Raw genomic sequence first — 14,113 nt, 5'->3', positions numbered from 1 at the left:
AAAAATCTGAGTGTGGTAATCATAATTTCTTACTAAATTTGCTTCATTATCTCCTTATAGTCCATATCAACTTACCCCATATTTGTCCAGTAATTTATGCTCAATTATGTGGGGGGAAAATGACATTAACTCAATGACAAGGGGGAGAACTGAATTGCAGGAGAAGCAGGAAATCAAAGTTAACCTTAATTCTGTCCTTTTGCATTTTCCAATTACAGTTGGATCTTTCTTTACAGGACTACAGAGCACAATGTTCCAGAATTTTGTGTCAGTATAGGAAAAGTACAGGAGGTCCCCCAAGAAACCTTGCTTCATTTTTAAGAAACCTTGTTCTGCCTCCTAGTAGGTTGCCATCTGCCTCTCCTGCCTTAGGGCTGAGACCTGGAGGCCACCCAGCAGCTTGCTGGATGTTCCCAACCAATGCAGGGGACAACAGGTCCAGAGGATCACAATGGATCACAAAACCCCAACACATCAGGCATCTCGAAGTCCTAGTGCCTGTATTCCCTCAGGCTATGTGAATGCCCAGCCACGGTTCTAGATGTTCTGTCTAGGCTCCATCCGATCCAAAGAGATTCTTGGCCCCATTGCTGTACCAGCCATCCGTGGATTCAACCCTACTGGCCCTTCTTACTCCTTTCATGGATCTAATCATTAACCATGACATGCTAGTTTTCCTGGTTCTTTCTGTAAACCAGCATACACGCTGGAGTGGACTCATGATAGAAGGTTTTCCCCACTCTCCACAACAGAAGGACATAAAAAGGAAAAGGCCTCCTATGATTATTCCTTCCCTCACCACCTCTTTTTTAATTCTTTCATCCGTCTTCCCTCTTCCCTTCAGCATGTTGGCAATTTTGTAAAAGCAACTTACAAATCTTAACTGGACAAGGAGGGTTTTCCTTCAAGGCTGATTCTAGGATCATAGACAAAGTTAGCTAGCAACAAATGCCAACGTTCCAGTTTGTCACTCTACAATACGTCTGAAAAAAAGATTAAAACCAAAGACAAACAAGACAAAAAAACACAAAAACAAAAACAGAAAAGGCCCCCTGCTGTTTTGACAGTGGTCTAGGATAAAATTTTATCTGGATTCTTGGAGACTATTACAAACCCTCATCCCAATAAAAAAAAAAAAATACATTCCTTGAGAAAACTTTTTCATTTTGAACTCTCTTAATAATCTCTATGCTAATCAGATCAGTCCCAGACTTAATACCACTAAATTAAGCATGATTAAAAAAAATACACTGATTTTTGCCACACGGGTAATTTGGTAATTATTTTTTAGTCTTAGTAAAAATATTCAATAAAAAGCAGGCACACATAGATTCTATGGGATAAACTGGCAATGGCTTGATAATTGAACAAGTTTAGTGATTTCTTGCAAATGTTTTATTAATAATTACCATGGTCATAGAGAGGGGGAGGTCACAGAGAGGCAAAACGAATAACCAAATAATTTAAGCAAGGACAGCGTTGGCAGGATAAGAACTGAGACATGAACTGTTCAGGAAGAAGTCATGTTAACCTGTTGACCTGCAGTGGTGACTGGGATGGTGATCATACCAAAATATTGGGTGGGTGAGGTGTTTACAAGGAAAAAGATTAAGAAGCAAATTGGAAAAAGAAGAAATTGAAGAACTTCTGAGCAAAGAAACTGGATCACAGTCTTCCTCACCACTAACAAGCAATATAAACAAAACACAATCCACTAAAACAAAGGTGGGGGGGGGACAGAAATGTCACCAGAGGCATCCAAACAAGAAAGAAAGACAGCCTCATGGCATAAACTTCAAAAGGAGACAACTAAGGAAAGAAACATAAGATTCCAACACAGCCCCCAGCCCTCCCTCTGCACCACCCCCAACCTCATGCTTAGCAGTAGTGGGACTGGTGAATTGCCCAAACCCTGCAAATTCTCACAAATACCCACACATTTGGAAAGAAACAGGAATATCTTTATCTTTTCTCCTTTTTTTTTTTTGACCATGAAGGGACTAGAAATGTTTTACTGGAGAGAGACGAGCAAAAGCTGGGAAATCAACAATGGAGGAAGATGCTCTTTGATAAACTATAGAGCTTCTAGAGCTCCACACTGAACTGGAGGAACAATATTAATTAAGAGAGTACCTGCAGTGGGGAAAAAGCTGCACCCAAATTAGGTGAAGAGAATCTTGGCTGGAACATTTAACAGAATTTCAGGAGTTAGTGGAGCCAAATTCTTGCAACAGAAGCCGTATGCAGCCCCAGTGGAGCTCATCCCTCCGCCCCCTCCACGCAGAACATCCAAGCTTCAGACTGTAGTGCAGAGGGAAAGAAAACATGTCTATGACGAGTTGGGAACGAAATCAAGAATAACGTTCCGATACATATGAGAATAAATAAAAGGTCAGGACAAGGCTACTCATGCTGAGAAAGAGCAAGAAGAAAAATATGGCAACTATGCAAATGAACGTAACAAAAGCCCACATAAAGAGTGAGACAGAACTAAGAAACAGGATAAAAGACAAAGACTCCAGTCTTAAAAAAAACATAATCCAAAGAACAGAAGAAAATTCTCTATGAACATTTTACACTATAAAATAAATTCACAAACGATCATAATAAGAACATAAAGTCAGTAAAATGAAAGCTCAGAGACAAGATGACAAAACAACAGAATGAGATGAGAAGAGAGATTTCAAAGCAAAGGAAATAAATTAAGGACCAAAATAATACCAGTACAGGACAATTAGCAACATACACACACACAAATATAGACATTAAAGAAAAAAATTAATAATAATGTTATAATAACATTAATAATAAAAATAATGTCACTTGAGATAAACACGTGCCATGAAGAAGAAAAAGACAAAAACAATTAGAAAATGAAAGGTATGGAGGACAATGATGATATAACATAAGGATAACTGGCAACCTTGAAATCCAGAGCCCTGCAAGGGAGAAAAACCCCAATGTGTTAAAAAATACAATTAAGACAATTTCACTGAAAGAAGAACAGAAGGTAAGACTGGAAGTGCACACTCCTTTGCAAGAAAAAAAAAAAAAAACTGATGCAGGCTCATAACACTAAGCTATTTTCTGAGTCAATTACTAAATGTCAAAGATAAAGAAAGAATTCTTCTGTCATCTGAGTGGCATAAAGAGTAAGCAGGCTGACTTCAAAAGTTTCCACAGTGGGGCACCCGGGTGGCTGAGTCGCTTAAGTGTCTGACTCTTGATTTCGGCTTGGGTCATGATCTTGAGGTTGTGAGATCGAAGCCCTAAGTCAGGTTCCACTCTTGGCACAGGGTCTGCTTGCCCCTCTCCCTCTGATCCTCCCTCCCCTCCCCTATCCCTCTCCCCCTCTCTCAAATAAATAAATAAATAAACAAATAAAATATTTAAAAAAAAGTTTCTATAGCATTATTAATCAGAAGGCAGTTAAGCAATAGCCACAAAGTTCTGAGGAAATGAAAATGTAACTGGAGAATAGTATACCCAGCCAGCTTGTGATTCAAATATAAAGGCAACAGACATTCTCAAGCACACAAGAACTCAAAAATCACAGAAGCAGTGAGTCTGCAACTCGAGCATCAATTTGATAACAAAATTCAGCCAACAAAAAGTGGAATCAAAATAAGGCACTCATGAATATAGAAGCATGGCAAAGTGACTGGTGGTGAAACCGAAGTCCTTTAAATCCGGAGCTAAGACTATACAGCTATGAAAAGTATGGTTACAGCACATATAACAAATGATATAAACTTTAACTATGTAAAAATATTTAATTATGAAAAGTTTTGAATTGGGGGGAAAGTAGTAGAAGTACATAAATGCTAATTTCCTCAGCTTTTACAGAAGTGAATAAACTGATGCTTTCTAAAAATGGAATAAGAAGCTACAGAGGGAAACATAACAACTTCAGCCTCAAAGATTATTTTTTTGTAATCATCCTTCTTGACTATGGAAGAATCTTTTAGGAAATGGATCTCTCTTACATTTATTTGAAGCTCAGGAAAGTTCTTTGCATTCACTTTAGTTCCTTTCTCATTTGTTAAATTCAAGTAAAATAAAATTGAAAACACTTAATTAAAAAGCACATCTAATATAATTCTACCTTTGTAAAATTACTTCTACATATACCTTTGTATCTTTACAGGTGTATACACATATACATACAAATGCATGTATACATATCATGTAACATACAGAAAGAGAGAGAATAGTGTAAATCCTGGAATGAAGTTCACCTAATATTAATTACGGGTATTTATAAGTGGTGGGATTTTAAATAGTACTTCACATTCTTCTTTGCACTTCCATGTATTGCTTGAATTTTTTAATAATAAGTATGTGTCAGTTGAAAAGCAATAATTTCCAAACTTACTGTGGTACTTGCAGAAATAGAGATTGGTGGAATAGAATTAATAGTCCAGAAAGAAACTCTTTCATTTGTGGTCAATTGATTTTCAACAAGGATGCCAAGGCAATTCAATGGAGGGAAAGAATAATTTTTCAACAAGTGGTCATGAGACAACTGAATATTCACATGCAAAAGAATGGAGTTAGAGCCCTACCTCACACCATATATAAAAATTAACTCACATGGATAAGAGACCTAAATGTAAGAGCTAAAGCTATAAAACACTTAGAAGAAAACATAGGAGTAAATCTTCATAACTTTCCATTAGGCAATGGTTTCTTACATATGATAGCTAATGTATAAGCAACCAAAGATAAAAAAGATAAATTGAACTTTATCAAACTTAAAAACTTTTGCGCTACAAAGGGCATTATCAGGAAAGGGAAAAGACAACCCATAAAATGAGAAAAAATAATTGCAAATCATATATTTGATAAGGGATCTGAATCTGGAATATATAAAGTACTCTAACAACTCAAAAATAAAAGACATCCGAAATAAAAAATTGGCACAGGATCTAAACAGACATTTCACCAAAGCAGATACACAAAGAGCCAATAAGCACATGAATAGATGCTCAACATCGGGGTGCCTGGCTGGCTCAGTAGGTTGGTGAAACATGCGTCTCTTTGATCTCAGGGTCATGAGTTCAAGTGCTGGGTGTGGAGCCTACTTTAAAAAAATGCTCCACATCATTAGCTATCAGAGAAACGCAAATTAAAACCACAGTGAGATACCACTTCACACCCACTAGGATGGCTATTATTAAAAAAACAGAACAATTGCTCGTAAGGATGTGAAGAAATAGGAACACTTGTGCACTGCTGGTGAGAATATGAAATAGTGCAGCCACTGTGGAAAACAGTATGGCAGTTCCTGAAATACAATTAAGAGACAAGAAGGCAGGGACTCAAATATTTGTACACTAATGTTCATAGCAGCATTATGACAAGAGCCAGAAGGTGTAAATAACCCAAGCGTCCATCAACGGATGAATGGATAAACAAAATGTGGCATATGCAGACAATGGAATATTCAGTCTTTCTTTTTTGTCTTATTAATACAGTACCTATTTGTCTTCCCTCTGTCAAACCCTGAGCCAACCACTTTCCCCAGGCTGCCTGGGGAGGTATAGGAAAAGGAACATACAGGGCAGATCAGACATGGGAGAAAGCCCTATGGGAGGTGGAGATGGCCTCTCCACATGGCGAAGAGGATGAGAAAAGACCACCATCAGGCAAAAGAGCCCCATGACGTCCGGGAGGGCAGAGCCCAGAATGGCGTAGGAGAAGAGCTGTTCTTCAGAGAGGGATTCCTGGCATAACCAATGATGAGGGTCCCAAACACAGTCCCAATTCCAGCTCCAGAGCCAGCCACCCCCACCGTGGCAGCCCCAGCCCCAATGAACTTGGCCGCTGTGTGGATGTCCCTCGAAATGGCGCTGGTTCTGAAGCTGCGGCTGGGAAAAAGTGAGGTCAGGGGAAATGGGGCTGCCAAGCTACTGAGGCTCTCATCTGTCAATGTCCCCGGTGGCTTTAGCAGCACTGGACCGCTGGCAGACAGTGACTGGCTCAACAGCTCAGAGGCGCTCCCGATCAAGAAGGGGTTGGAGACGAACTCTGCGCAAGCGGACATTTTCGGGGATGAGGGGCTGCGGCAGGAGAGCGGTTCCCAGTGCAGAGAAGACTGGAATATTCAGTCTTAAAAAGGAAGGCAATTCTGACACGTGCTGCACCACAGATGAACCTTGAAGAAATTATGCTCAGTGAAATAAGCCAGTCACAAAAGGACAACTATTGTACAATCCCACTTACACGAGGTACCTAGAGCAGTCAAACTCCTAGAGACAGAAACTCGAGTGATGGTTGCCAGGGACTGGCGTGGGGGATGGGGGAAAGGAAACAAGGTGGAGTTATTGTTTAATGGGTCCGAGTTTCAGTTTGGGAAGATTAAAACATTCTAGAGATGCCTGGCGCTGACAGTTGCACAACAGTGTGAATGTACTTAATGTGCTGAACTACACATTTTACGATGGTTAAAATGGTAGATTTTGTCACATATGTTTTACCAAAGTTTAAAAAGTAAAACTTGAAATAAAGAAAGGAATGAGGTGCTGCTCCACGCTACCACATGAACCTAGAACACACTGTGCTACTGAGAGAATCCAGCACAGAAGACCACATATTCTTTTTTTTAATAGTAATTATCATTTTTTATTAAGTGTTGCTACCACATTGTTTATAAAAGCATCTTCCTTGTGTAATCTAATTTTTTAATAATATTTTTTATTATATTATGTTAGTCACCATACAGTACATCCCTGGTTTTTGATGTAAAGTTCCATGATTCATTAGTTGCGTCTAACACCCAGTGCACCATGCAATATGTGCCCTCCTTACTACCCATCACCGGTCTATCCCATTCCCCCACCCCCCTCCCCTCTGAAGCCCTCAGTTTGTTTCCCAGAAGAAAGGGGGGGTAAACAGAAGGGGGAATTAACCATGAAAGACTATGGACTCTGGGAAACAAACAGAAGGCCACATATTCTATGACTCCATTTATGTGGAACACCCAGAAGAGGCAAATCCACAGAGACAGACAGTAGTTTAGCAGTTGCCTGGAGCTGGGGGGGGGGNTAGCAGTTGCCCGGGGGCGGGGGGGGGGGGTGGGGGAGGTGGAAGTGGGGCGGTGACAGCTAATGGATATAAGGCTTCTTGTGGGGCTGATGAAAATATTCTGAAAATGGCAGAGTGGTGAGGGTTGCACAACCTCGTACATATACTAAAACCACTGACTTGTACACTTTAAAAGGGTGAAATTTATGGTATATGAATTATATCTCAATAAAGCTGTCATGAAAAACCAATAAAGCTATTGTTCAGAGAAGATAAACAAAAGAAAACCTGAGCGAACTGGTAGAGGGGGCACTAAGTGTTCCACGGGAAGTTAACATCAGAACCTCAGAAGTCACGGGACGTGCAACGCACTCATTGAAGACTGCAGTAGCTCGCTGAGCAGTGGTTTTAGGCAGTGGGAGTTTGGGCTAACTGGTCCACCAAGCATATAAGACTTCCGAGCCTATTTTCAAGATGCCTTTCCAAATATATGTTTAGGAAGACCCTCCACTCCCCCCAACCAAAAGAAAAAAAGAATGTAGGGGCAAAGAACAGTCATCTCATCTTGTTACACTCACACTACTCCCATCGTATGTGTTCAGGTTGTACACACACGTACATCACATCTAACACTGTGGACAATGTGACTTCAAACTGTGTATAAGCACCACTGTCAAATATCAAGAATACCCATCAGACCATCTGTGTTGAGGCCGCATCCTCTGTCCTCTGTCAGTCACAAGCTTTGTTTTCAGAGCCTCTCCCTCTTTGCTAACTTTTTTGCTATGTGCAGCCCGGCCCAACAACAGTATAAGCTGACAGTGTCTTTCTCAGATAGTTTGGTGGCCCGGCTGCCTGAATATTTCAGTGTATCTTGTTATTAATTGATTTGTTGATCAAATATATATGGCGTATGTACGGTGTGCTGATTACATAGTAGGTACTGGTGAAATAAGGAGTATGGTCCGGCCTTGTCGAGCATATATGCACAGAATGGAGGGGATAGAAAAAAAACAAACGGACCCACCAATGACAATATAATTATGAATAATGGCAATGACAATGAAGGCAATAACAAGGGCAAATAATAACATGGCGGGAACATATCTGTTCAGTGGGGGTGACTCTGAGATTGTGGTATTCAAGCTAAGACAAAAGGATAAGAAGGAGCCAACCTTGCAAAGATTATTCCAGGTAGAGGGAAGAGCAGGATTGCGCTGTTTTTGTTTTTAAGGTCACGTAAGATGTGACTATCCACATCCCAGTGCACAGGACAGTTTTGGGTTACAGTCTGTCCCAAAGTTGTAGGGAGCTCACCCTCCCCGAAACAACATCTCCCTGTATTCACTTCATTAACTCCCTACTTTTCCTATTGCATTAAATCGTAAATCTTTCCCCTACTTTTTTGATACTCACATAACCTAGTCCCCACTTGCCATACTCCCTCCAATTATATATCCTGGACTCATGACGACTCATAAATTACCTGGGAAAGAATCAACTGCCCATGAAATGTGTGCACAAATTTTCTTAAAAATGCAAAATAGGTGTCATCCCCAAGTCTTTGGGCAAGGAACCGGAGAAGGAAATAGCCCTGGAAGAGAGGAAGAAAAAAAAGATGTCTATTATGAGTTCATGAGAAAGCTGCTTCCGACGCAGCCAACTAACTTCCCACCAGCGCTTTCTGCACGTAGAGAATGTTCTGTCTGACCTGTCCAGGGCTGCCCTTAAGATCCAGGAGGGCTGGACCTGGAAATTAGGGAATGACTAGTCTGCTTTCAACCCTTCTGTTAATGGTATCACCATCTCGTTTTTCCTTGGTTTATATGAAACCTGATGTTCATCAAGGACCAAAGGTGAGGAGGGGCCCAGCTCCTGTCTCCCTCAGCTAGCTCCCTCCCTCCTTCACAACTTAAAATACGTCCTTATTCCTCCTGTCTTCTACTTGGAACCTACCAGCAATTTCAAGATTCTGCTCTTCAAAACTGGTATGAAGCAGAGAGAAGGGAAGTACAAGGCAGGAAATCTAATTCATGTCTCATTTTGGGGGTATGAAGGGTTTTAAATCTTGGACTCTCAGATGCCCGCCCAGTCAAACGACATCACAATGTGAATAGTCTTTTAGTTTTGCCCCAGCCATGTTTATATGTTTTCATGTATAACCTGACGAGTATTGCCCCGTAACAACTGGCTTCTGCCACTTAGATACACTTACCTTTAAATAATGAACCTGCATGAAGACCTTCTCGGGATTGAGCCCATGTTTGATGACCGATGACCCTGAGTCACTCACGTGGCCAGTTTTCTCTTTATTGGGTCTAAAACGATGCAGTAAAATTCTGTTTAAGTATGCACGTTTTTCAATAATTAGACCACAATATCATCTTATTTCTTTTTTTTTTAAAGATTTTATTTATTTATTAGACAGAGATAGAGACAGCCAGCGAGAGAGGGAACACAAGCAGGGGGAGTGGGAGAGGAAGAAGCAGGCTCATAGCGGAGGAGCCTGATGTGGGACTCGATCCCAGAACTCCGGGATCACGCCCTGAGCCGAAGGCAGATGCTTAACGACTGCGCCACCCAGGCGCCCCAATATCATCTTATTTCTTATTTTCAAAGTTGCTCAACAGTGTCTGAGGTCTATTCAATTTTACCAGGTATAATTTAAAACAGTTTATATTATAAATGCATATATTAAACAAGGAGGGATTTATATTTGGGTTGGCAACCCAAGGTTGGCTATTGGAGATATTTTACATCATCTTATCCAAAATTAAAGCTTGCCAGACCCTCAAGGAATCTGAGCTGCAGTATGAATTATTTAAGAACCTATGGGCTTTTCATATAGTGGGAGTGATGGACTGGGAAATGCAATGGAAAATGCAGCTTTACTCAGGAGGGCAAAGAACTAGTATCTTTTAAAAAAAATTCTGAAAGCCCCAATGTTATCCACTTCTTTTAATTTGCATTTAAGCAGTTAAGGTTTAAGAAATATTTGTACTCTGAAGCCATTTTAGAATATCAAAAACAAAAACAAAATTCATAGCAGCCCATGTTTTTAGAACAGGTAGAGACATTAACAGCATAGACTTTAACCTGTTCATTTCACAAATGAGGGAAACTGAGGCACACAGAAATTAAGTCTGCATCCCAAGTCTCATAGCTTGTTTTGAGTCGTGGTGACCTCAGCATTGAAACCAATGTCTCCTTATTATCTATCAGGATGCTTTCCATTTTGCTCTATAGCTTTAAGTACTTTTTAAAGATTTATCTATTTATTTGAGAGAGAGAGAGAGAGACAGAAGAGCTGGGGGGGAGGGGCAGAGGGAGAAGGAGAGAGTCTTAAGCAGTCTCCCAGCTGAGCATGGAGCCCGATGTGGGGCTCCATCTCACGACCCTGAGACCAAGACCTGAGCCTAAACCAAGAGTTGGACACTTAATCAACTGCGCCACCCAGGTGCCCCTATTTTTTAAGTATTAAGTATTTTTTAAAATTCCTTTAAAAAATATAACTGGGTAATAACGAAGCTTCAACAACTAGCTAAAATCAAAATGAGTGGCAAGGTATTTACAGCTTTCAGCTGTTCTAAAACCAGTCACTCACTGGACAGACAGACTGAAGAGCGTGATTTGGGGTGAGGGGAGGCAAGGGCTGACCAGCGGGTTGGCACATCAGAAAGGGGGGAGCTTATTTTTCAAAAGTAGTGTGGTGTTACAAGGTACGTGGCCTTTGGAATCCGAGAGACCTGGTGTTGAATCTCAACCCCACTTCTTACTACTTGCTACTTATTGGCAGATTACTTAAATTCTCTTACCTTCAATTTACTCACTTACAAACTGGGAATGATCCCGCCTAACTCCCCAGTTCCTGTGGGGAATAATTGAGATAATACATGCAAAGCCCCTAGCAAGGGCCAGGGCTACAAAAATTACTCAATAAACCTCACAAAATATTCTTAAGTTGTTAGCAATAAATACTGCTAAATTCAAGCTTGGTCATCTGATATTAGAGGCAATGAATTTCAGTGGTTCATCCACTTAAACTCATATGCTCACAGACACAAATGGGTAAGGATGCTGGATCCGAATGGAAGTGCCTGAGGATGGCCCAGTTTGCCAGTCAGGACCTCTGCAGTGTGTTCTAGCTGCCAAGCAAGAACCCCTGATTGAGTCTCCACAGAGTATTCCAGTACATTATCTCAGCAGACATAAGGCATGGGACCAGCAGATTCCTAAAGCAGAGAAAACAACCGGCCACCAGAGCTAACTGCATAGTTGCAATTTTTGTGCTTGATCCCTGACTTACATACATGACCATACTTGCAGCAATAACTAGTCTCTTTCATCTTCATTTAAGACTCCACTGAAAAGCACCAGCTTTATTCCTGCTCTCAAGTTTGTCCTGGGACTGAGCGTTTTTATAAAGAAAACCACCCTGGCTTTGATAGGCAAAGCCCACCACCCACAGCCTTGGCAGGAGGACGGCTTCTCAGAGTCGGCCTAAATTCAAGCCAGCTTTCCCAGCCCCAAGAGGGACAGACTTGCTGTGAGCTTCTTATGCCTTAAGCTTTGTACTGAGACTATCAGAAGGGGAGGGACACGGAGGACCGACGCAAATCTCGGCTCCGAAGGCTGGCTTCTAGCTCAAGTTCCTAGTGACGCCTCTAGTTGGTGCTTTTTTCCCCTTTGCCTAAATATGTCCTTCCAGAAAGCATCCCTCCTCTTACTTTCTTCTTTCACCTTCTCCAAATGAAGAAGTGTTCAAGAAAATTCTTTTATGATGACAGCATCCAAGGCAAACATACAAGTCCCCAAGAGATTCCTTTTAAAGTAGACATCGTGCTGGAGAGAGCAGTGCGCAGGCAAGCTTTATGAGAGATCAAAGGGAGTGGTTTTTACGAAGAAAAGAGACTCCATGAGTGGGGAAAAAGGTGACTTCCATTTCTGTGCTACTCCAGCTCTCATGAGCCACTTATCCCAGGTCTAGGCAGAGAGACAAAGCATGGAGAACAAAAGCAGGAAACAAATCAACTCCCCCTTCATGCAAAAACAGATGAGTCTCACAGGTGAGTGACAGAAGACATGCCCAGAAAGACTACATGCCGATGTATGATTCCATTTAAATAATTATGGTCAAGGAACAGGCAAAAGAGACCAGAATAACCAGAATAATGCTTACCCTTGGGGGCGAGTATTGACAGAGCAGGGAAAAAAGACGAAGGTTTCTGAGATGCTGGGAACGTTCTATATATTGATCTGAGTGGTGCTTTCACAAGGATACATAGTAAAAATCTACTGAGCCATCTAGAAATACCTATGGACTTTATGTATGTTACATTTCAATCAGAAAGTTAAGAAAAAATAGACGCACACAAGGCAGTACATGTTTTGTGAGAATAAAAGGGAATCAGTCTAGAAAAGGAGCTTTGCTGTTCGTGTGCCATGAACGCAAGATGAGGATTGACGACGCCTTCTGCGCCTGAGCACCAATCAAGTATGTTTTTTAAATGACGCTGGGAGAGGCAGAAAGAACTGTGACAGATACAACTGGCTCAGTCCCATTCTCATCTACCTTCTTTCTTGCCTCTTATATAATTAAAGCTGAAAAGCGAAATGCTCACTTTCCAAGTGTCCCGGCAGCTATGAATAGTCAGAAGACACGGTCCAAGCCAATGAGACAACTGTGGTTGAGGTGGGGTTCTGGGAGAGCTTTTGCTTCCCTTACAATAGACGGAAGTATGACTGGTAGACAGAGGTACAGGAGCCACCTTGCAACCAGGAGACAGTAAGTCAATATGCTATGGAGACCAGAATCCATCAAATGAAAGAATGTAAATAGTCTTTAATGGGATCATTCAGCTGCTGGTCAAGCCTTCAAACTTTTTTTTGTCTGAGAAAAGGAACTCTCATTTGTTTAAGTCAAGATTGCTTTACTATTCTATTAATTATAGCCAGATTCATTCCTAACGGATAGAGAATTGAACTAATACTATCAGCTACCATTTCCTGTTAACCGCCTGTGCCAGGTACTCTGTCAAGCTCTTCTTATGCATCTTGTCCTTCTACCCTCCCAAGAACCTGCTAGGGCAGGTGCTATGATTATGCCCATTCAAAGCACTGGAAAGTGAGACCTGGAAAAGACCACAAAGCTAGTTAGTGGCAGAGTTGAGGCTGGAACCCAGGTCCATGGAACACCGAAGTCCATGCTGAACGCTGAGGCCTTTCCCAAGATCCAGGCCCCCATGGTGGCTGTGCCAAACATAAGTGGAGAAACCAAGACAAGTTGCTTACCCTCCCCGAAGCTCAGTTTTCTCACGTATAGAGAGTGTGATGAGGCTCAGATAATTTGGAAGCACTTCGTAAACGTAAAAGTGTTAAGCATCTCTTGAGCATTATACACCAGTGTTTATTTCCTTGGCTGGAATACGTGGAATGTGAGAGATCAAGTTACCAAGGTCGTTTGGGCTTAAATGCCCTTGGTTTCTGTTGTACCTGGCACCGAATGTAACCAAGATTAGCATGACCTTTCCCTTCCTGCCTCCTTGCTTTTTCACAGCACTCAGAAGCAACATGGACATTTAAAGAGCTGTCAGATAGCAGTGGTATCTGATGCACAGTGATTTGCCTTAGAATCAACCCTCCGGAAGAAAGGACTGATCTTGCAGGATTATCACCAAAGGTGGGATTTGCGAAAATGCCTCTGAAAGGTGCTTGGGCGTGTCTTATTGGGTCCCACTGCTCTGGCACAGTCCGGACAGGCCGTCTGCCAGCATTCTGCATCTCATACCCCCTGGCAGCAGAAGCGAGAGCCACGAGATAGCTTCATCTATAAATGCGCCACCGGAGCGCCGGAGCCAGAGACTAAGCATCCCAGACATGAGACAGAAAGAAACGAGACGATCTCTCTTCAGCACTTCGGCATGCTTGTCTGTCTATCAATCACAGCCGAACCACAAGGTGTGAAGGGCCGGGAGCAGGACCTCACTCACCCGAACCACAACGGAGGAAGGTAAATAGTACCCTTGTGCGGAGACGGGTCTCACGATACTCCACGGAGCCCCAAGTGCACATGTGAGACCTACGGGGG

General features: G+C 41.8%; 1 protein-coding gene and 1 pseudogene across 23 annotated transcripts in view; both read right to left on the bottom strand.

Annotated features, from left to right (window-relative positions):
* The window catches only part of AOPEP (aminopeptidase O (putative)), a 324,976-nt gene that overhangs the window by 109,984 nt on the left and 200,879 nt on the right, over positions 1-14,113 (bottom strand). For 18 of the 23 annotated variants that reach the window (XR_004621807.1, XR_004621808.1, XR_004621812.1 and 15 more), the window contains 2 exons: positions 9,242-9,344; positions 8,513-8,620 (listed from right to left, as the gene is read on the bottom strand). The exons of 4 other annotated variants lie outside the window; for them this stretch is intronic. Coding sequence is in view for 10 of the 19 variants with exons in the window: in XM_034647316.1 (XP_034503207.1) it covers positions 8,513-8,620; positions 9,242-9,344 (211 nt within the window). In the remaining 9 variants the exon portion in view is untranslated. Of the gene's footprint in view, positions 1-8,512; positions 8,621-9,241; positions 9,345-14,015; positions 14,105-14,113 lie in introns of those variants that run through there. One more of the 23 variants, XR_004621815.1, reaches the window with a different exon arrangement.
* LOC105238099 lies at positions 5,214-6,660 on the bottom strand (annotated as a pseudogene).

This window comes from Ailuropoda melanoleuca, chromosome 17 (genome assembly GCF_002007445.2).
Source record: "Ailuropoda melanoleuca isolate Jingjing chromosome 17, ASM200744v2, whole genome shotgun sequence".
Taxonomy (NCBI): domain Eukaryota; kingdom Metazoa; phylum Chordata; class Mammalia; order Carnivora; family Ursidae; genus Ailuropoda; species Ailuropoda melanoleuca.
This window is presented reverse-complemented; position numbering and strand designations above follow the sequence as displayed.